At 41.1% G+C, this 20,757-nt stretch overlaps 1 protein-coding gene across 14 annotated transcripts in view; it reads left to right on the top strand.

Annotated features, from left to right (window-relative positions):
• The window catches only part of PLCB4 (phospholipase C beta 4), a 208,693-nt gene that overhangs the window by 138,940 nt on the left and 48,996 nt on the right, over positions 1-20,757 (top strand). For 13 of the 14 annotated variants that reach the window (XM_053380664.1, XM_053380670.1, XM_053380668.1 and 10 more), the window contains 9 exons: positions 1,520-1,599; positions 2,800-2,853; positions 3,635-3,716; positions 5,092-5,192; positions 5,772-5,829; positions 16,061-16,169; positions 17,604-17,814; positions 19,170-19,263; positions 20,299-20,378. In XM_053380664.1, coding sequence (XP_053236639.1) covers positions 1,520-1,599; positions 2,800-2,853; positions 3,635-3,716; positions 5,092-5,192; positions 5,772-5,829; positions 16,061-16,169; positions 17,604-17,814; positions 19,170-19,263; positions 20,299-20,378 — 869 coding nt within the window. Of the gene's footprint in view, positions 1-1,519; positions 1,600-2,799; positions 2,854-3,634; positions 3,717-5,091; positions 5,193-5,771; positions 5,830-16,060; positions 16,170-17,603; positions 17,815-19,169; positions 19,264-20,298; positions 20,379-20,757 lie in introns of those variants that run through there. The other variant, XM_053380671.1, reaches the window with a different exon arrangement.

Genomic DNA, 20,757 nt, shown 5'->3' with positions numbered 1-20,757 from the left:
AGAAAGACCAAAATTTTAATATGGAATGGGGAGAGTTTACAATTTATCTTAAAAATTGTTGTAAATAGTTAAAATCGTCAGTGGGATTGGAACAACACTTGTAGTTTAATGGTGAATTTTGGATATAATGGAGATGTAAAAGATTTGGATTATTACAAAAGATGCAGGAGGAAATGACTGACAATAGGACCCACAAAGGGGAGGAGGGAAGTCCAGGAGATTCCTTGGACTCTTGTTTTTATGATGTATGTTGGATATGTGATTGTAAAACTTTAATTTGAAAAGCCAAATAAATACATAATTAAAAAGAACTATGTCACGTGTAAGGGCCGCGGGTGGTGCTGTGGGTTAAACCACAGAGCCTAGGACTTGCTGATCAGAAGGTTGGCGGTTCGAATCCCCGCGACAGGGTGAGCTCCCGTTGCTCGGTCCCTTCTCCTGCCAGCCTAGCAGTTCGAAAGCACATCAAAGTGCAAGTAGATAAACAGGTACCGCTCCAGTGGGAAGGTAAATGGCGTTTCCGTGCGCTGCTCTGGTTCACTAGAAGCGGCTTAGATATGCTGGCCACATGACCTGGAAAAACTGTCTGTGGACAAACGCCCGCTCCCTTGGCCAGTAATGTGAGATGAGCACCGCAACCCCAGAGTCGGTCACGACTGGACCTAAAGGCCCAGGGGTCCCTTTACCTTTACCTTATGTCATGTGTAATATATAAGCAAAGAGCTGTTTTAGCGTTACGACGAAAAGACTAAGCTATGAATAAGGAATTATCTGCCTTGAACCTCACCCCTGTAATGAGCCGACTAAGGGTCTTTGGTAAGCCTCTGTCCTCTTAGGATTCGTTCACACTTCCAGTTGTCCCACCGCTTCCCCCCCCCAAAAAAACCCTACTGAATTGGAACGAGCATCCGTCAGTTTTTCTGTGGAGTGTCGTTTGTTCTGATTCAGCAGTAAACAGCAGGTTTCTTGGCATGGGACAGGCAAAAGTGTGGACAAGACCTCAGCCTCAGTTCTGCTTCTGTTCGGTGGGAACAGCAACACTTATGTAGGTGACATAGTAATTGTAAGGATTGAAACAAGACAATATATGAACACTTAACATAAACAAGCTATGATGATGATCAGTGCTTTTTTTCTGGGAGGACGCAGGGGTATGCATACCCCTAAACATTTTGTGAATCTAACGGGAGAAGAAACTATTTAAAAAAAACAACAAGTTTCTTCTCTAACACGGTGAATTGTCAGTTCTGTTGCTACCCCCGATAGTGGCCTTTTGTCCATTTACTGTATTTATTTTTCTCAATTTGAACTATAAAATGATGGTTTTCTTGAGACAAAATGAGAGTACCCCTAAACTTTTTTTTTTTAGAAAAAAGCACTGATTATTATTATTATTAATTCTGCAGCAACATGGAGGGATACCTTGCCGTTGAAGTGAGCGCCGTGGCAATAATGTTCTCTTTTTCTCCTTTTGGTATTTCCAGCGGCTGAATGCTTAAGCGCTTTTCTTGTCTTTCAGCAATGGGTGGATGGACTCCGATCAATCATATGTAACTTTCGAGCTAACAATGTCTGCCCCATGACATGCCTCAAGAAACAGTAAGCCTTTTCTTCCCTCACCTCTTCAATTCTTGTTTTGTTTCTGGCTTCATATTTCTTAGCATGCATTTCCCCCCAAAAATTCCTTTCCTTACTTGGTCCAGCAGGAGATAAATATCTGGGCAGTCTGCAGGGGACATTCCCCACAAATTCAAACATCCATGAGAAATGTGGTGTTAATTTATTCTTCATCTTTTTTTCCACAAATAAAAATGTTCCCAAAGTCAAATACGGTCTCAGGAGTAAGAGAGTTCACTGGTGGACATAACAATCTGTTGAGAGATGCTGCTGTGGCTGTTGGCCCCATCTGAACTTTTCCTGGTTCAGGAAGGAGAATGTCTGCCCAATTATGCATGTTCTGGTTAACATTTTGATTTGTAGTGGGTCCATTCCCCCCCCCCTGAGCTTCTTCCAAGAATTTTCTGAAATGGCAAGAGTTGAACCATTCAGGAAGCTTCCCCACCTAGCCCTCCATTGTATTCAGAATTCCCTGAAGGGAGCTTATCTCCTCCTCAATTTATAAGCCCTCATTTTGAGTCTCCAAAAATTCCAGCATCTGCAATCGAAGATAGTGGCAAGGTGTGAAGGGGAAAGCTTTTATTCAGCCCAAAAGCCTAATCAACAGCACGTTTACAGGTCAAAAGAACTCTGGAAAATCCAGTTAAGAGGGGCTTTGGGGTCCTATGGCCCCCAGATCTTTTGAGACTCTCATTTACTCAAAATTCTGTTGTTTTTTCGTCCAACAAACCCTCAGCCTGTTGATGTGCTTTCAATGGACAGAGTTTTTTTGATCAAGGTTGTGGGAGCTTGCGGACATTGCCAAACTAAAGCTTGGGCAGAACTTGTTTATAGCCTCTCTGTAAGCCCCAGTCTGTGCTATATGGCTATAGCTGGGACCAGAGCTGTTGTCAGTCCCATGGGCTTAAGGGGCTGGATTCATCATGGTCTCCCTCATGAAACATAGGAAAATCATGATGAAATTCACCTTAACACCAAGTGGATTCTTAAACAATTTGCATGTGTTTTTCCAAGGGTATTTCTTAGATCTCTCTCAGGGTAAAATCTGTGATTCCCACATTATATACGCATCAGTAGAAGCATGTACAGAAATATGAGGTACTTCTCTGCACTTCCTCCCCCCCCCTTTATTTTAGCATGTGAACCAATATGTTTTCTTCCCCGTTTTCCCTTAACTTCTAGCTGGATGAAACTGGCATTTCTGACGAACGCTAATGGCAAGATTCCAGTTAGAAGGTAAGCACATTGTGCAGTTGTTGAGCAATGAGCCCAACAACAGTTGTGATTCCCCCGCCCCCCAAAAAGCAAGTTAGAGTTCTTTCCAAATCATACAGCTTAGCGGAGATACTGATTTCTGTAGCCTAAAATATACATTGGATTTGTAGACCCAGAATGCCAATGGTTGCTGATATATTTCAAAGCAAAAAAAATAAAATAAAAATGTGAGGGATGGTTGAAACTACTAGATCATCTGTTGAAATAAGGTATATTCAAATGGGGATCACTGATATAATTTCCGTGCTCAAATATCAACGCCCACAGACAAACCATACAACATTGCATCAGAACTAGTGGTATGCTCTGAAGACTAGTTATCATAAAAGATTTGGACTGAACCTCTGCAGCGGAAACTTGAATGCCTCTTTCTCACTGCCAACATCGAGAATTTGAGCTCTTTGAGGCATGGGGAATCTCTTTTTAACTTGGAAAAGTTCCTAAAATGCATTGCCTGGTTGATCTGGGAGTCTTTGGGCTGCTTTGGATATGAAGGGAGTCTAAGTTGTCTTTTCCCTTTCTAAGTAATCTCAGGGGAGGAGGGAAAATTGGCTTTATTATTAGAAATAAATAACGCAGACCTATGGAACTGGAAAAACAGCCACTCTTATTAGTAAAGTGGATCTGCAGCATGTGTGAATGTGTGTGTTCAGCACCCAAGGGAGCCTTTGTAGGTGGAAGTGGTTATACTGATGGGAACGCAGAATGCCCTTGAAATAACATATCTATTGTTTTCCTCTAGCATTACCAGAACTTTTGCATCAGGTAAAACTGAAAAAGTGATCTTTCAAGCACTTAAGGAATTGGGTCTCCCCAGTGGAAAGGTATAAACATTTAATATTCAAGAATATTGGACTTTATTTTTAATCTGTGTCATGAGTAAAAACAAACATTGCTGGTGGAAGGTTACTCACGGCCACTTTGAACCACCTTTAGCAAACTATCAGAGGCTTGCCATATTTCAGAAAATCTGGACACAGAACTTTTTTTGCAATTATCTCAAAAGACGAAAAGATGTTTCTGAGCTATTTTTAAGGCCTTTCGCCAAAATCATCACTTCCGACATGGGTTACCATACGTCCGGCAATGTCTGGGAAGTTCCAGACGTATTGCCAGCCCTACTAAATTAATTAGTTCTTTTCCAAAGCTGCTTCTTCTTTGGCGATCACTCGTAGCTGAATAAGATTGTGAATAAGATTGTCTTCAATAAGCACAGTTTTAACAGTGAGAATGTAAGTGACTGTGGAGGCCAATTCTGGATCCACACGTCCTCCCACAGTGGGGACATAGGTTTCCGGGCAGGAGTTGATCACGGTGAGGGTTTGCCAAGCGTGCCTTCCTCTTAGCACGTTTCTCCCTTGCATCCTGAGTTCGAGCGTCTTCAATGCCCATGACACCTTTGGTAAATTCTCCAGTTGAACCACTCACAGGCCAGTGTTTCCCAGTTGTCGGTGTTTATACTACATTTTTTTTAATACAGTGGTACCTCGCAAGACGAATGCCTCGCAAGACAAAAAACTCGCTAGACGAAAGGGTTTTTTGTTTTTTGAGCTGCTTCGCAAGACGATTTTCCCTATGGGCTTGCTTCGCAAGACGGAAACATCTTGCAAGTTTGTTTCCTTTTTCTTAACACCGTTAATACAGTTGCGACTTGACTTCGAGGAGCAACTCATAGAACGCGGTGTGGTAGCCTTTTTTGAGGTTTTTAAAGACTTTGGTGATTTTTGAAGCTTTTCCAAAACTTTCCCGACACCGTGCTTCGCAAGACGAAAAAAATCGCAAGGCGACAAAACTCACGGAACGAATTAATTTCGTCTTGTGAGGCACCACTGTACACACTAAACATTGCACATACTGCTGTGAATGTATCCCAGTACTCTTGCTTTTTTCTGTCAAATGATAACAGGCAAGACACTCAGTGCGTCCATTTGTATGAGGATTGTGTAAAACGATTGTTTTCATCCAGGAGTTTCCACTTGCCAGTTAGCATTCCAACAGTGCTTTAAACTAGTGTCGTTATGCAGGAAATCTCCTAAGTGTCCTGTGCTGTGTTAGTCTTAAACAGTAGTTAGATCTGGGTATTATTGGAAAGAATATATCGGAGCGCTGTTTTGATTCAGTATTAATTTTGAGTTTGTTGAGTAAAATATTATGGAAGTGTTTGGGGCTAGTATAGTCATGTTTCCTCTTCCTTTTCAGAATGATGAAATAGAGCCTTCGGCCTTTACTTACGAGAAATTTTATGAACTGACTCAGAAGATATGTCCTCGAACTGATATAGAGGATCTTTTTCGGAAAATGTAAGTTGATCGCAATATAAAATGAATTTAATTTTCTGATTACTGAATCCAAGGATGATAAATATTACTGTGCCATGACTTTTTTGCCATATTAATATTAGCAGTCAGGTCTACATTCTTCTACAAAGATTTACCCAAAGTAAATGTTCAGGCTGCGTTTTTCAGGATCTTCTGCATTAAGAGAAGCACCTGGAAGGAACTGTTTTTGAATTGGCTTTACTAACCTATAATATTAACCTGCTATTTTTAAAATTATTAACACAATATGTTAACTAACTAGGTTAAGAAAGTCTTAATGTCTGAAATTTCATACACTAAGATTTTAATGTGGAAGACTTACATGTTGGTTTGTTAATCCCTTTTATCTGTTAAATAATGAAATGGAGAAAAAGTTCCTGTTCTGTAGAAAACAGTTAATATTACACATTACAATAGTGACTGCTTTGAAAACACAAAGCTTAGATCAGTGGTAGAATATTAGTTATGTGTTGAGAAAATTAAAAAAATGTCAACATGTAAATCATATCTGCTGTAGCATCTTATATGAAAACTTACTTTTTCTAATAAATTTCTTTTCAGCAATGGAGACAAAACTGATTATTTAACGGTAGACCAATTAGTGAGCTTTCTAAATGAAGTAAGCTTTTTCATACATTAACTACCATACAAGTCTGTCTGCCGTGGCTTGCTTCTTCTCATTGCATGATCCATGCTACCATCTGCTGTGGTTTTGATCCGCTGATCTTTCCATTTTGGCAATACCCAGGTGCAAAAATCAGCTCCATCTTGATACATTCTGCTTTCTTCATGTGGCTTTGCAAATTGCTTGCGTTGATTACTTGCCGTAGTGTGTAGCTGTTGTGTGTGCGTGTGTGTGTTATTGACTGCTTTGTCAATATATTCAATGTAATTTTAACTGAAGTGATCTTTTGCTTTTAGGAGCCAAATGTTTCTGGACCAATCCTTCTAAATATTGATGGGGAAGCAGAGGGGAGATTGAGAACTGGGCTTCTGCATGTAGTAATGGGAGTTCTTAGTGCCCATTTGCTGTTTCAAAAAAATGTGTGATGCAGTGTTTTTCCCCTAGTATGCTTTCTGATGAATTGTTAAGAAGTATGGTACTGGCAGTATGTCCTTTCCAAAAACAAATTGATGATGATGTAGTATTTAGTGAGTTAAATATCTGGATGAAAAGTGTTCTTCATGGAAGGTTCTTTTATTAATAAATGTGTTAAGACGAGTACACATGATATTTATGTGGCTGAGTCAAAGTATAGCCTGCAATTCATTTGTCTTCAGCTAACTCTTAAGAGTCAACTGTTCTATTTCTGTTACATAGTGTCCTGTTTCAAGCATGATGAAGGGTGGGCTTTATTTTATTTTTTATTTTTTTAAAAAAGGTTGAAGAGGGATTGTGTCAAAGATAAATTGCATCTCACCCTCCTTTAGTCATCGCTGTGCTGTTCTTGTTGTTTTAGGGACTGATTTGCCTACCATATTTCCATTTGCTCACTTTGGGGGCTGCCCCTACTCTCCTTACAGTTGCTGGAGCTCCTGTCACATCCTCTCTCACTCATGACGGAAAGATTGCCATTGACCCTTGCTCAGTCACTTTTGTTCGTTCTAGGATGCTGCCATTTTAAGATAAAGTCAAGCAACTCTTCTTTCTGCTGCTCTTCCATCTCCAGTGCTCTTTTCCCTAAGTAACGGAGAGAGGATTCAGGAGTGCTGATGATATGAAAACCATGAGTGGTTGGGGCAGTGAGAGGAAAATCAGAAAACAAGGGAGAACGGCAAGGAGTGAAGAATAGAACCCTCCTTTCACCATAAAACTCATCTATGAAGTTTCAAGTGCTTTTCTCTAGTATAAATTTAATTGAATGAAAGGTTCAAGGACATTCTCTTCTTTAAAGTTTTTAGGCATGATTGCTTAACTTTTATATACAGTGGACCCTCGGGTTACGTTACCTTTGGGTTGCGAACACGGCAAACCCAGAAGTATACATGTGTGCATGCGCAGAAGCGCTCTGCATGCCGCGCACATGCGCAGAACCCCTCTATCGTGCTATGCGTGTGCACAGAAGCGGCGCGTCTAGATACTGACTTTTTGGGGTACATACGGACCCCCGGAACTAATTAAGTTTCTATCCGGAAGGTATTGCACAATCAATTAATTTATTTCAGCCAATAGACCAAAAAAGAAGAAGCACACAATACACAGGAATCTCAGAACAAAACAGATTCAAAAGTGCAACACAAAAGCAATCATATGCAATTATAACAATCTCATTAGTCCTTGGAGATGTTCCTTTTAGTTTCAAGTGGTCAGTTGTTTTCATGTTCTCACTGTTACTGATAGAGATTTAGTCACCACCTTTGGGGCTTTTATCTTCTGTTGGATATTTAACATAAAATGGAACTGACATTAGTTTGGTCAGTAAAGGACCAGTCATATACTGTTGAATCCCAGCATAGAAATTTTAAAACATGTTCTACAGATTCTGCCTCCTGGTTATTACAATCTTAATGAAAGAAGGCTGTCAATATATCTGCCCCAAAGCAAATTAAATCAAGTCAGGAGAAAAGCTTAATTAGCAACTTACGTAATGCTGAAGTAGGAGTGGGTCGTAAGAGTTACCCAGAAACAGTCTGCACATGAACAGGCCAGAAGTTCTTGAAATGAAATGCCCCCAAATCTTTGTTGGATGAGACGGGGCTCAGGTATTATCAGATGTGCTTTGGTTGCATTCAGACAATCATAACTTATATTACTAAAGCTGAGAGATACACAAGTGTTTTACCTATGCAAGCAGTCATTCTCCCTTTGCAGTGAGCCACAGTTAAATAATGGAAGTCTCAAACTGGCCATCGTTTCTGGTGTTGCCTGAACTGAGAAACTATGGTTGGCAGCTTTAGAACAAGACAGAAGCAACTTCAGACCATAGTTGTAAGAAACAGTGACCGACGAGGGATAGACCATTGATCAGATACAGCAGGACTGGTGCAATGAAGTTTTAAATTGGATAGCATGGAGAGAATGTAAAAATCTTGAGAAAAATATTTAATGGTGGGAAGGAGGCAATGATTTCTTGTTTACAAGTACTCAGGGTTTTCTTGCCTCTTCCCCTTCTGTTTCTATTTTCCTGCATTGCCTATCTGTGAACTGATACTGGGAGTTCATGTACAATGTAGTGAGGACAGGGGACAGTTGTTGCAATATCTGAAACTGCCCCTCTTTGTTACTCAAATCTTTTGAGTATTTTATTGGAACTGAAGATGATGACCTTTTCACTGCCCATGAGCGGTATGAATTAGTTGTTGGCACGTGCAGTTACATGCATGCTGACATTCTGTTTTTATGTGAAACTCAGCAAGGGACCAGCATATGTTCTGCTGCTTTCATATTTCATCAGCTTTAACTTAGATATCCAAGAATTCAGTGTAACTTTCAGTGCATATGCTTGTAGTAGAGATTGCGTGTTCAGACCCAGAAATCTCCCCCCTAAATAAATTCACACTTGACTCAAATTTTTGGTTTGGTTTTTGGCAGAATTTAGGCCACAACTTCATTGATTACAGAAAGTGACTGGTTGCATAGGCTCTGGTTCAACTAGCTCCCTGCCATGCAGGTAGCGCTGACCCAGGGCACCAGCATTGGTCAGCCAAGGGTGAACACCTGGATAAGTGAAAAGCTGGGAAAGGGCTAACTCTGGCACCCAAATGTCCCCCTGGACTCAGGCACGGGCACAACCCCCTCACAGGGGTTGACCAAACCACCGAGTCCCTAGATTCCTTTAACGGAATACCCTTCACATAGGGATGGCGAGAGCGTTCTCCCATCCCTATCACCTGAACCAGAGCCTATCTGCAACCTTACAAGTTGTGACGAATTGCTACGCGACAGGCGAAACCCTAATGGCACCAGCCAATCAGCCAAGTGGGGGGAATTCCTGCCGTGCCCCTGTCCCAATCACAGACGACACACGACGGCATAGCAAGGTCAAGCACAACAAGCCCTAAAAGTAGGGAGAGGTGGGCAGGTGCTTCGAATGCACGCACCGAAAGAGGAAGCTCTGGGTCACGTGCATGGGTATAAATAGGTCCCTCGAACCGTTTGAACTGCGTCCCATTGGCCAGATTGTACCCAGCTTCAAGGGACCTACCAATCGGGTGTTGTGGCTGACCAATTGTACCCACCCACAACACAGGGTGTCGGTTGTCCAGGTCTCACCGCAGTACGTGCCCTCCTTAAGGGAGGACCCGATTTAAGAGATGATGCATTCTCTGTTGCATGTCTTGATTTGTCAATGTCTGTTAAAAATTAATATTAACTTAGGCAGTAGACACAAGGAATGTTTTCACTATGAAGAACAGAACCTCAAAATACTTAAGAAATTACAACAGATGTCTCTTAGACTATCCACTCTGAAACTGTTGATCTGCAACATACGGTGCTCTGCATTCGATATTTGAAACTCTCATAAGTGAAGTTCACAGCTGGGCACTTACTTTAGTTGAAGGATTTCTAAAGTTATATATTTATTTTGCTTGCATACACTTAGAAGTCTCCCAGCCGAAATGTGCTTAGCTTTTGTTATTGTTATTCAGTGGAGAATCAGGCCCAAAACGTGCTGATCTAATCCACAGTGACAGAGTAAAACCCTTACATTCTGTGGACTCTTGTTAGTAGCTAATGTGAACCCATTTTTAAAACTCATCTTCTCAATTTTTAAAAAACTGTAGCTGTTTTTTGCTAATTGACTTTATTTTGTAGATCACTTTGGGCCATATTTAGAAGGCAAACAAACAAATGCCGTATTTTTCGCCCCATAGGGCACACTGGCCCATAGGGCACACCTAGTTTTTTTTTTGGGGGGGGGAAATAAAGGAAAAAAAATTATTTCCCCCCCAGGCGTGGGGCTAGGGCGGGGGAAGCCCGAGCTTCCCCCGACCCCAGCCCCCAGAACAGGCTGCTGTCCGCAACCCTTGGGAGACCGGTGGTCTCCCCAGGCTTGCGGAGAGCTGCCTGAAGCCCGGGAAGTGCTCTTCAGTGTACCCTGGGCTTCGGGATGCAGGCAGCTCTGCGCAACCCTTGGGAGACCGGCGCGAAGTCGCGCCGATCTCCCAAGGGTTGCACAGAGCTTCCTGAAGCCTGCATTCGCCCCATAGGACGCACACACATTTCCCCTTCATTTTTGGAGGGGGAAAAGTGCGTCCTATAGGGCAAAAAATACGGTAATAGCACATTGTTAGTGGAGACTAGTCTCTTAGAAGCGATTTGAGGTATGTTTGGCCATCTTGCAGAATTGATGCAATAGCAGTTCAAGCCCTAGAATTTTAGAAGTCTCCTGCAAATAAACCTGAATTCACAACAATAATTCTGGATATTACACAATTCACATGTTTCATCTAATGAAATTAAGGATGCAATTCTATGCACACTTTCTTGGAAGAAAGTCTCACTGCTAGGGGGGTGATTTTTCCTTCCTGTCTCTTTGGCAAAAACTCCAGTTATCTCTCTGGTCTTCAGTTCTTATATCCTGATATATCCTCACCTGTGAGCTTTATTTCTCCAGCTTCACCATCCTCCACCATCTGAAAGCCTCCTGCTCCAACAAATTATTCCACCCTTTATACTTTGATGCCGCATATGTTTGGAATTCCATCCTAGAACTCCTTAATGAATCACTCCTCAAAACTCACCTTTCCCATGAAGGCTTTTGCACCGTCCCTTAGTTCCCATACCTTGCTGAGCCTGGAATTAAGCCTAAGCAAGTGCAACTGAAAGAACTGTATATTGCTTCCCCATTCACCCCTTCCTCCTCTCCCTCTGCTGTTTTTACTGCGTTGAATTTTAGACTGTAAGCTTCTTGGGGCAGGGACCTTGTTCTCTGGAAAGTGCCGTGCGTGCTGGTAGTGCTACAGAAATAAAACGATACACATTTTCCCCCCTCTTCATCCATCATCAAGTAACAACTTTGCCAGAATGCCGTAAATCTGTGATTAAACTTTCTATGTGGTTTAAACTCAGTGGAGTACATGTTCATAATTTGTTTAATGTCACATTTACTTTGCATTTTGGTGTTGTGCTATTTTTTCATTTCTGCAGACTGATAATGCAAAGGAGCTTGTCTGTCTCATACTTCCTCATATGACACAGCCGCTTTGACTCACTAGATCGCACAACCTTGTTAAATTGGCATTTCCCCAGGCAGTAAAGTGGTTCACTATTCTCACTACCAAACAGCCATTTATAATAAATCATCGAGGGAGCAGGTGAAACTACAGCTGTCAGTCATTTCCTTTCTCATTGCCCATACAGACATAATGAACTGTCATATGATAACACTTTCATTTCCAATGAATGTTGAGGGGGTTTCTTCTCTAGCATTACCCAGTCTCAGTGGAAGGTGTCTTATTTTGTTCCATAAACCAGCTAAAATTATTATCCACTGTTCCCCAGCCCTTCCCTCCCCCCCAAAAAAAATTTAATTAACACTTTTCATAATACAATAATATAAAAGAAACTAAATAAAAACAAAAACAGAGAAAGAAAACACAGAGTCCACTCTCAGAGGTAGCTCTTCATCAGGGATGAGCAAACTTTTTCAGCAGTACACTGTCCCTCAGACCTTGGGGGGGGCAGACTATATATTTTTTTGGGGGGGAATGAATGAATTCCTATGCCCCACAAATAACCCAGAGATGCATTTTAAGTAAAAGGACACATTCTTCTCATTTAAAAACATGCTGATTCCCAGACCGTCCACAGGCCGGATTTATAAGGCGATTGGGCCAGATCCACCCCCTGGCCTTAGTTTGCCTACCCATGCTCTTAATCCTTGCTACCTACAGAAAGTGATGGATCTTCCCAGCTCTCACCTGGGAGCTTTCCTTTCTGCTCCCAGTCTCTCACCCTGAAATGTCTTCTCTTATGTGCCGCCTCTCACTCAAGCAAACGAGGTGTGCTTTTTTGCAGTTTATATTTTGTTAAATTTCAAAAATGTCACATATACACACCAAAACATAATATTTTTTTCTTGGGTTTTGTCGACTTCTCCTGTTTTCCATTGTGTTTTTTAATTTCTCCCCCTCGCTGCAACCTGTCTTCTCTTTCTCAAATCATAGCCACCATAAAATAATCTCTAATTCCTTCTGTTGCTCATAGTTCAGATCCTGCTCACAAATTTATCATACTATAATAACGCTTTTTTCCCATTTTGTCTCAACCCAGCCTTAGCAAGCATAGTTACTGCAAGAAGCAGTATCTTACATTGCAATATGCTTGATAAAATGGGCTTTTGCAATTTAAGTGACCGATATATTAATGAGGTGGTCCCTCTTTCTGTGAGGTATCTTCACCACTACTTCTAAAAAGAAAGTAAAACTGATGACAGCAGTTCTTCCCATCTTTGATATTTAAAATTTTGGCCAGTAACCTGAGCCCTACTCTTGTTTTCTTTGGGGCAAGATTGGCAACTGACGTCATCTTTCTACTTTGTAACAATTTCCTTCTTCCGTGTCAATGTTTACTCCCAATAACTTCAGCTTTGTTTGTGTTTATAACCTGAAATGTGTCCAGAGGAACCTAAAGGCTTGAGGCAAGGAAGAAGGGCTACCCTTATGCTATTCATATAATCAGTTATCAGTAATCAATATATTCATATATGCTCACACATAATCAGGGCTTACAGTATTTTATAATCCATTTTGAATCAAAGGGAAGCTGTGCCTTAGCTAACTGCAAACTGCTTGAAACAGCAAAATTAGGAGCCGACCTTTCCCCTACAAACATCCGTGTACCCTGAACAAGGGGAAGATGTGAATCAGAGATACTGGTACAAAATCCCCTCAGATACAGGCTAAATTAGTCCACTGGAACAGGAAGAGCTAAACCACAAAATCTCCAAAACTCCCTGTCCTGTCATAACTAGGGGAGAGGTTAGACAGAGTGTCACTGCAAGCATCGGAAAGCAGAACTAGAACTCCATGCTTGACCAGTGCTTGACCAGGAGCTGGTAGCATGGCAAGAAGCTTCCGGGTTAGCGCCATCGGACTTCCGGGTTAGCGCCATCGGCTAATGGCAGATTCCCTCCGAGCTCCGGAGGGAATCAGCTCCGTAGGAGTTGGGTCTTGCCACGGTGGCGACGCGGGGTCCCTTAGAAATCACAGGCGGTGAAGCCTGTGAACGTGGTGACTCGCCGGGCACCATTAGCGCCCCCCCGACCCGTGAAGGAGCCTTTTTAAAGGCTACGGAACGGGGGACGGGGTGAGCGGCGCGGTGCTGAGAGTCGACTGCTTCTCCTGCGGAGTGAAGCGGCGCTGCCATGGCCGGAGAGCGCTGACTTCTTCTTGTGAATTGGACCTCAAAACAACAACCCGTGAGTAGTACGGAATTTGGATTTGCAAAGAAAATCTTCTTTGAATTAGGCACGATCGGGGAAGGCGTAAACAGGAAGTCCGCCTCCCCGTCCTGTAAACAACCTAAAACAAGGACCTGCTAACTAAGGTCGTGAGAATCCTTTCTCTTTATTGGGCAAAAGACACTAATTTCACAATTTGGCACTACAAGTAATTGTACTGGAGGATAAGAGCTAATTTTGGGAGCTGAGGAACCACCCCCCCTTAGACCCGGGAGTGATCCGCGAGAGAGCCTGTTGGTAAGGTATTGAAGAATTTGACAGCTGTCAAACTAGCTGTCAAGACGGAAAAAGGGAACTTTGTTTCTACTGCTTCTGCTGCCTATATCTGTGACAATTTGATTATACTTTGTCGAAAATAAGGAAGAACTGATACAAACTAATTTGATTTTTGGATTTGAACTGGAAGGAACACTAAGTAACCAAAATCCCTCTAGAGGGGGTTTTGGGACATTACAAGAATGGCTGAAGGAAGGGAAATTCAAGCTAAGTTGGACAGAGTTTTTGTTCTCTTGGGAAAGCTACAAGGCCAAGTTGATGTTTTGCCTACAAATGTTGCAACTCTGGACTTAACAGTAAACAAATTCATTGAATTTGATAAGGATTTGACTCAGGAAGCCTATGCAGCTGGCCAAGAAGAGAAACTTGAGAGATTTGAGAGTGAGGGGAAAGAGGTATATGTTGTTCCTGAGGAAAAGGAAGGAGGAGCTGCAATGTTGTCAAAGATAAAGGAAGGCCAGAGGCCTGACATGATGGCTACAAAGGAAAATAAGAACTTGATGATGAAAATCTGGTTTGAACTGGAAACTGAAAAATGGAGGGATCTCCTTATGTGGAGATCTGAAGACCTAAGGTTTACAAATTTGATTAAGGTGGAAGGTGGAGCTTTGGGGACATTTGGACTTGAAAGGATTAAGAAACAAGATTTAGGCTCCACTTTTCAATATGGAGGTCTGGCTGGAAGAAACATGGACCTTATTGGGCTAAAGCTTCTCCGAGATTTGGTGTTTAATACTAAGGTCTACCAAAAAAACCGGCAGAGAGGAATTGAGAGAGAATTAAGAGCCTCGGACGTGAGATCTCCAGGCTGATAGTAGAAGGACTGATGGACGTTTGTTGGGGATTGAAACCGGGAAAGGGGGGGGTGGAGTCTGGGAATCCAAAGGGTGTATAATTTAACCTGTTCTGTTTTGATTTTGTTTGGATATTTGTATGAAAATTGGGGAAATCGTGGAAGGGAATTTAGGCCGACTTTAGAAAAAGGTTTAAAGAATAAGCAATGATGTATAAATATGAAGTCTACAAGGCAAAATTGGTTTTTTTAAAAGAACTAAATATAAAAAGGTTTAAAAATAGGGACAAGAACTTGTTGAACCAATAATCTGAACTGGAATACAAGAGGGAGAGGTGTGGGGAAGTCAGGGAAATATGTTATTGAAAATAAGGATTGTGAACTTTATGTGTTTTTAAACTTTTTTTGTTTTTTCTCTTTTTTTGATTTTTCTATTGTATTATGTTGGAAATTTTTAATAAATATCTTTTTTTAAAAAAAATAAACCACAAAATCTCCAAAACTCCCTGTCCTGTCATAACTAGGGGAGAGGTTAGACAGAGCGTCACTGCAAGCATCGGAAAGCAGAACTAGAACTCCATGCTTGACCAGTGCTTGACCAGGAGCTGGTAGCATGGCAAGAAGCTTGCTAATTGGCTAATTTTCGCTGGCGATATCGTGACTGCCTCATGGTTGTCTCATGATCTATGATTTGCTGTGATCTGCTCAGGTATAAAGACCTCTGGATTTCTGTCAATTGGGGTCCCAGTTCCTTTTGGAAAAGATTCCAAACTGGGTCCTTATTGCCTGGCAATAAACTTCACCTTCTAACTCTCCATTGCTGCGTCTGCCTGATCCTTATTAACGCCAAGTGGGTACCTGCTTACGTTCACGTGCATCAGGCTGATTAAGTTATTGATTGATTGTGTGAAATTCCTTAAATGAAACGCAGTATGGTTTTAAGTTCTTTATGTATAGGCTTCCTCTTTGGATAAAAGCAGTAGTGGTTTTGTACGTGGAAGTTTAAAATAAATAGCAGTGAACTAGTTTCATCTGTTGTTTAAAACAGATTTCAGAAAAGGGGAGAGGAAATTATTAAGGAACCCTGAAATGGGGCAATAAATTATTTGCAATGCACACTGCATGTGTTTCTTGTGTATGAACAACATTAATACATGTTATACAATTATACTGAGAATATTTAATAATTTAGCTACCAATGGTTGGATTTTTTTTTTAAAAAAACCTAAACATTGAAACATGCATTGAACAATTGTGTTCTGGTTTTAAAACTAATTATCTGCCCCCTTCCCATGCTCTCATTAATAAGAGGTCTGTAGGAGTAAAGCTGTACTCTAGTTATCCCTCTAAATCCTGTTTTTTTTCTCTAATCTTAGCATCAACGAGATCCTCGGCTGAATGAAATTTTATTTCCGTTCTATGATCCCAAACGAGCAATGCAGATAATTGAGACATATGAGCCAGATGATGAATTAAAAAGCAAGGGTAAGAACCAGATCATAAATGTGTGATCATTTCTATAAAATGTACTGTTTTCTGCAAGATCCATCTTAACCTTTGTGTGAACATCATCCTATCTTGTTCCTCCTTGAAATAAGCCTCCATTGAGGTGACTCAGTTATTTCCATCTTACACATGGAGGATTCAGTCAAAAAAACACCTTTGCCAAGTCTCTAGAACTCTCCAATGAACCTCATTTACCCACATTCAGAAGATGTTGCAAGCCCTGTGTGGTGCTTTGAAACCCCAACCATCTGTCTAATTGGATCTGCCAAGCTAGATTCTGATATGGATCTGGCCTGAAGAGCTTATAAGGTTGGCTCCAGAGATTCGGATTCTGGTCTTGCAATTTCATACCTCATGGTTTATTGGGACTTGCAAAGGCCCCGAAAAACACAGTCAGAGCTTTAACAAGATGGAAAGAGCTCTGCTGGGTCAGCACATAGGCCTGTCTAGTCCAGAAGGGAACAGCTTTGTGCAGCCAAGGCAACAGGATTTAATTCCTGCTCATTAGCTGAGTGGGGATTGGAGCCCTGAGCAGAAGTACACATGGAAGCAGCTCACACCTGTGAACTACTTCAATGAGGCTTTTGCAAGGCCTTTAAGACAGCTCCTGTGCTCCCAATTTGAGCTTCTGGAGGCTCAAGCTGGAGTGTGGACGTAAGTCGTAAAGCCATAATAATAATAATAATAATAATAATAATAATAATAATAATAATAATAATTTATTATTATTTATACCACACCCATCTGGCTGGGTTTCCCCAGCCACTCTGGACGGCTCCCAACAGAATATTAAAAACACAATAAAACATCAAACAATAAAAACTTCCCTAAACAGGGCTGCCTTCAGATGTCTTCTAAAAGTCAGGTAGTTGTTTATTTCCTTGACATCTGATGGGAGGGCATTCCACAGGGCGGGCGCCACTGCCAAGAAGACCCTCCTCCTGGTTCTCTGTAACCTCACTTCTCACAGTGAGGGAACTGCCAGAAGGCCCTCGGAGCTGGTGTTATATGGTCTCGGTGGCCACTCCCAGTCACCAGTGTAGCTGCCGCGTTCTGGATTAGTTGTAGTTTCTGGGTCACCTTCAAAGGTAGCCCCATGTAGAGCGCACTGCAGTAGTCCAAGCGGGAGATAACTAGAGCATGCACCACTCCAGCAAAACAGTCTGTGGGCAGGTGGGGTCTCAGCCTGTGTATCAGATGGAGCTGGTAGACCGCTGCCCTGGACGCAGAATTGACCTTTTGCATGTCTGCCCCCATATCCCACTTTTAAATATCCCATCTTGGAAGAGGCTTTGAAAGTCTCCCTGGACTGCCCCCACGCCCCCTGATTTTAATCTGCAGCGTTTCTCATGTGTGTTTTAAATCTCAGCATGAATGTAGAGAATCCATAATGTTATGTTTTCATGTGTTCAGGTCTCATGTCAAGTGATGGGTTTTGCCGGTACTTGATGTCCGATGAGAATGCCCCTGTCTTCTTGGACCGTTTAGAACTATACCAAGAAATGGAACAACCCTTGGCTCACTACTTCATTAGCTCCTCCCACAACACGTATCTCACTGGAAGGCAGTTTGGTGGAAAATCATCTGTGGAGATGTATAGACAAGTCCTCTTAGCCGGATGCAGGTTGGACATACACATTGGTGGTTTAAATGTTTTTTTGTTTTGTTTTTTGTATATAATTTTTATTAAGTTTTCTATTTTACAGTTTAAGATACTCATTTTACATAAGATATCAATGACTTGCCTTCTTCTCTTTCCATGATTCATTTTACATCTCATAAATCCCTTCATATTTTACACAAACTATACCGTTCAGTATTCCATTATTGCATCCCTCCAAACCTATTTACACCGTTTAATTAATCTCAAGGCTCCCAGCGTTTTCAGCTGTACACAAATATTCAAATGAATATTTTAGAGAGATGCTATACTATAAAAACTAGTTAAATGCATCTGATTCACTACTACATGTGACTCAGTATATTGCATGTATGACACACAAATATACATAATACAACAAACTGATTTAAATATTGAAAGGAATAGTTCACTCTTCGGAGAACTTGTGGAAATTTGTAGTCATGCCTTTAAATAAATGACACGATGAGCAAAGTAGGGTTTGGTTTTGCCATCTGACTGCATTTGCTTTTGACTGCAGCAAAGGAAAATGCTAATTACCATATTTTTTGCTCTATAAGACGCACCAGACCATAAGACGCACCTAGTTTTGGGAGGAGGAAAACAAGAAAAAAAATATTCTGAATCTCAGAAGCCAGAACAGCGAGAGGGATCACTGCGCAGCAAAAGCAGTGATCCCTCTTGCTGTTCTGGCTTCCGTGATAGCTGCGCAGCCTGCATTCACTCCATAAGACGCACACACATTTCCCCTTACTTTTTAGGAGGGGAAAAGTGAGTCTTATAGAGCAAAAAATACGGTATATCGGAGCCACCTGCATTTGAGAGCTATTTTGTTATACTGTATCTAAATTAATCTGCATTCACATTTATTTATATAATTCTTATTTGAATTCGTTGCAGAGAGTCTGATTTAATTTCAATTTGATAGAAGAATTTAGATCCCACCCTTAACTACATGTACATTCACTGTGAATGTCCAATATCTGAGAACAATGTCTCCTTCATGTGCCACATGCAAGAAGGGACTCCATAAGCAGGAGGGGAGTGGGGCCATTGTACCAAAGTCACGCCACTTGTGTACACACAACCAGACTCCAGCATGCAGGTGCCCCTCACAACCATAGCATTCAATGGTCAGTTCAAATCAAGGTTAAAAAAAGGTCAAAATACTGAATCCTGTTCTCTCGTATGGCTTATGCACATATAGAATGCATTTCAAAGTAGCCACTGTTGTCGCTATGGCAGATTGTTTGAAAGGAATTCCGTCGCTTTTAAATATTTGACTTAACTGCTTTAGCAATGGAAAGGGGATTCAGTACTTATTTCTCACTGGTTTGCAGGTGTGTCGAACTCGATTGCTGGGATGGCAAAGGTGAAGACCAGGAACCGATAATAACTCACGGAAAGGCAATGTGTACGGACATTCTTTTCAAGGTAAACATCACCTGTGATGAATTTTAAAAGGTCAAACCACAGGTCAGTTAGTACAATAATTTTCTTGGTTTGCCAGGAATTCAGTTGCAAGTTGTGTAAACTCCTTCTAATGTGTAATGTTGCAGTTCTGCCCAAGTATGGAAAGAGCATGTAAAGAGCTCACTCTTTCCCCCTCTGTTATACTATAGCTTGCTTATGATTGACCACTAAAATGCTTCTGTGCAGCAGCATTCATTTGACTCCTTCCATGCTTCATGGAGAATAATTTATTCCGGCTCTGTTGGGCCTTATAATTCTCCTTTCTTATATTTGCAAAGGGAATGGGTATGATTTATGTTGAGCAAGGTCCTGCATGTAGCAATAGATTGCATAGAGTGGTCTGCATGGATCAAAGCATTAGTGAAGATGTGCCATTTATTGACACAGTTAACTTCCTTCAGCTACTGGGAGAACTTTGAGAAACCTGCTGTTCAGTTTAATTCAGTGTTTCCCAAACTTGGGTCTCCAGCTGTTTTGGGGCTACAACTCCCATCATCCCTAACCACTGGTCTTGCTAGCTAGGGATGAGTTGTAGTCCAAAAACAGCTGGAGACCCAAGTTTGGGAAATTTTATTGAACAAGTCAACGCTGAAAAGATCAGTGTGATTGCAGCGGTAAATGATTGGGTAAGAGAAGAAGGATTAAAGAAAGTGAATGTTAACTGAAATGGGGGGTTGCTGAAGAAAATTTTAAAATAGGGATGCAGAAAAGGGAGGCATGGGGAAGTCGGTGAAATAAGGTTTATGAAAAAGAGGTTATGAAATTATACATGTTTATATGTTTGTTTGTCTATGTATTGTGAATTGTAATGTATTTAATTTATGTTGGAAAACCAATAAAAATTTATTTAAAAAAGAAAAGAATAGATCAGTGTGAAGCTATTTTAGCATCTGTTTGGGGTTTTCTTAAAACACAGCATCTTTCCAATTTCTTTATTATATTCCTGATTGCAATTGAATTGGTTTTCTCACATGTAACTTTTTTGCTCATTTAAAGGATGTGATTCAAGCCATTAAGGAAACAGCATTTGTAACATCTGATTATCCTGTCATCCTGTCCTTTGAAAATCACTGCAGGTACATATTTTATGAAGGATTATTCCTCTTGCATATTTCCATGATGAGCTGAGAGATAAATTGTGGCAAAGTTTAAAGTAGGGCAGCTGTTGTACATGACAGCTTTTTAAGGCAATTGGCTTAAGTTTAATTCAAGGTCACATTGAGTACGGCACTTGCTTTAATTACAGATAGAAGTCACATTTGCCTTTTTTGGGTTTTAAACTGTGACACAATAGCTTTAATACACTTGGAAGCCACTTTCATATAATCGTTTTAAATCAATTTTCCAATTGTATTTGGTTTTATGCTAATCTTTTATTCATGGTTAATGTATTTTGCTCTAATAACTTTCAGTTGTGGAATAAACAGACAGAAAGAGAGAGAGAGAGAGAGAAAG

The sequence above is a fragment of the Podarcis raffonei genome, chromosome 3, assembly GCF_027172205.1.
Source record: "Podarcis raffonei isolate rPodRaf1 chromosome 3, rPodRaf1.pri, whole genome shotgun sequence".
In the NCBI taxonomy this organism is placed as follows: domain Eukaryota; kingdom Metazoa; phylum Chordata; class Lepidosauria; order Squamata; family Lacertidae; genus Podarcis; species Podarcis raffonei.
Note: the sequence above shows the minus strand (reverse complement) of the source record. Positions and strands in the feature narration are given on the sequence as shown.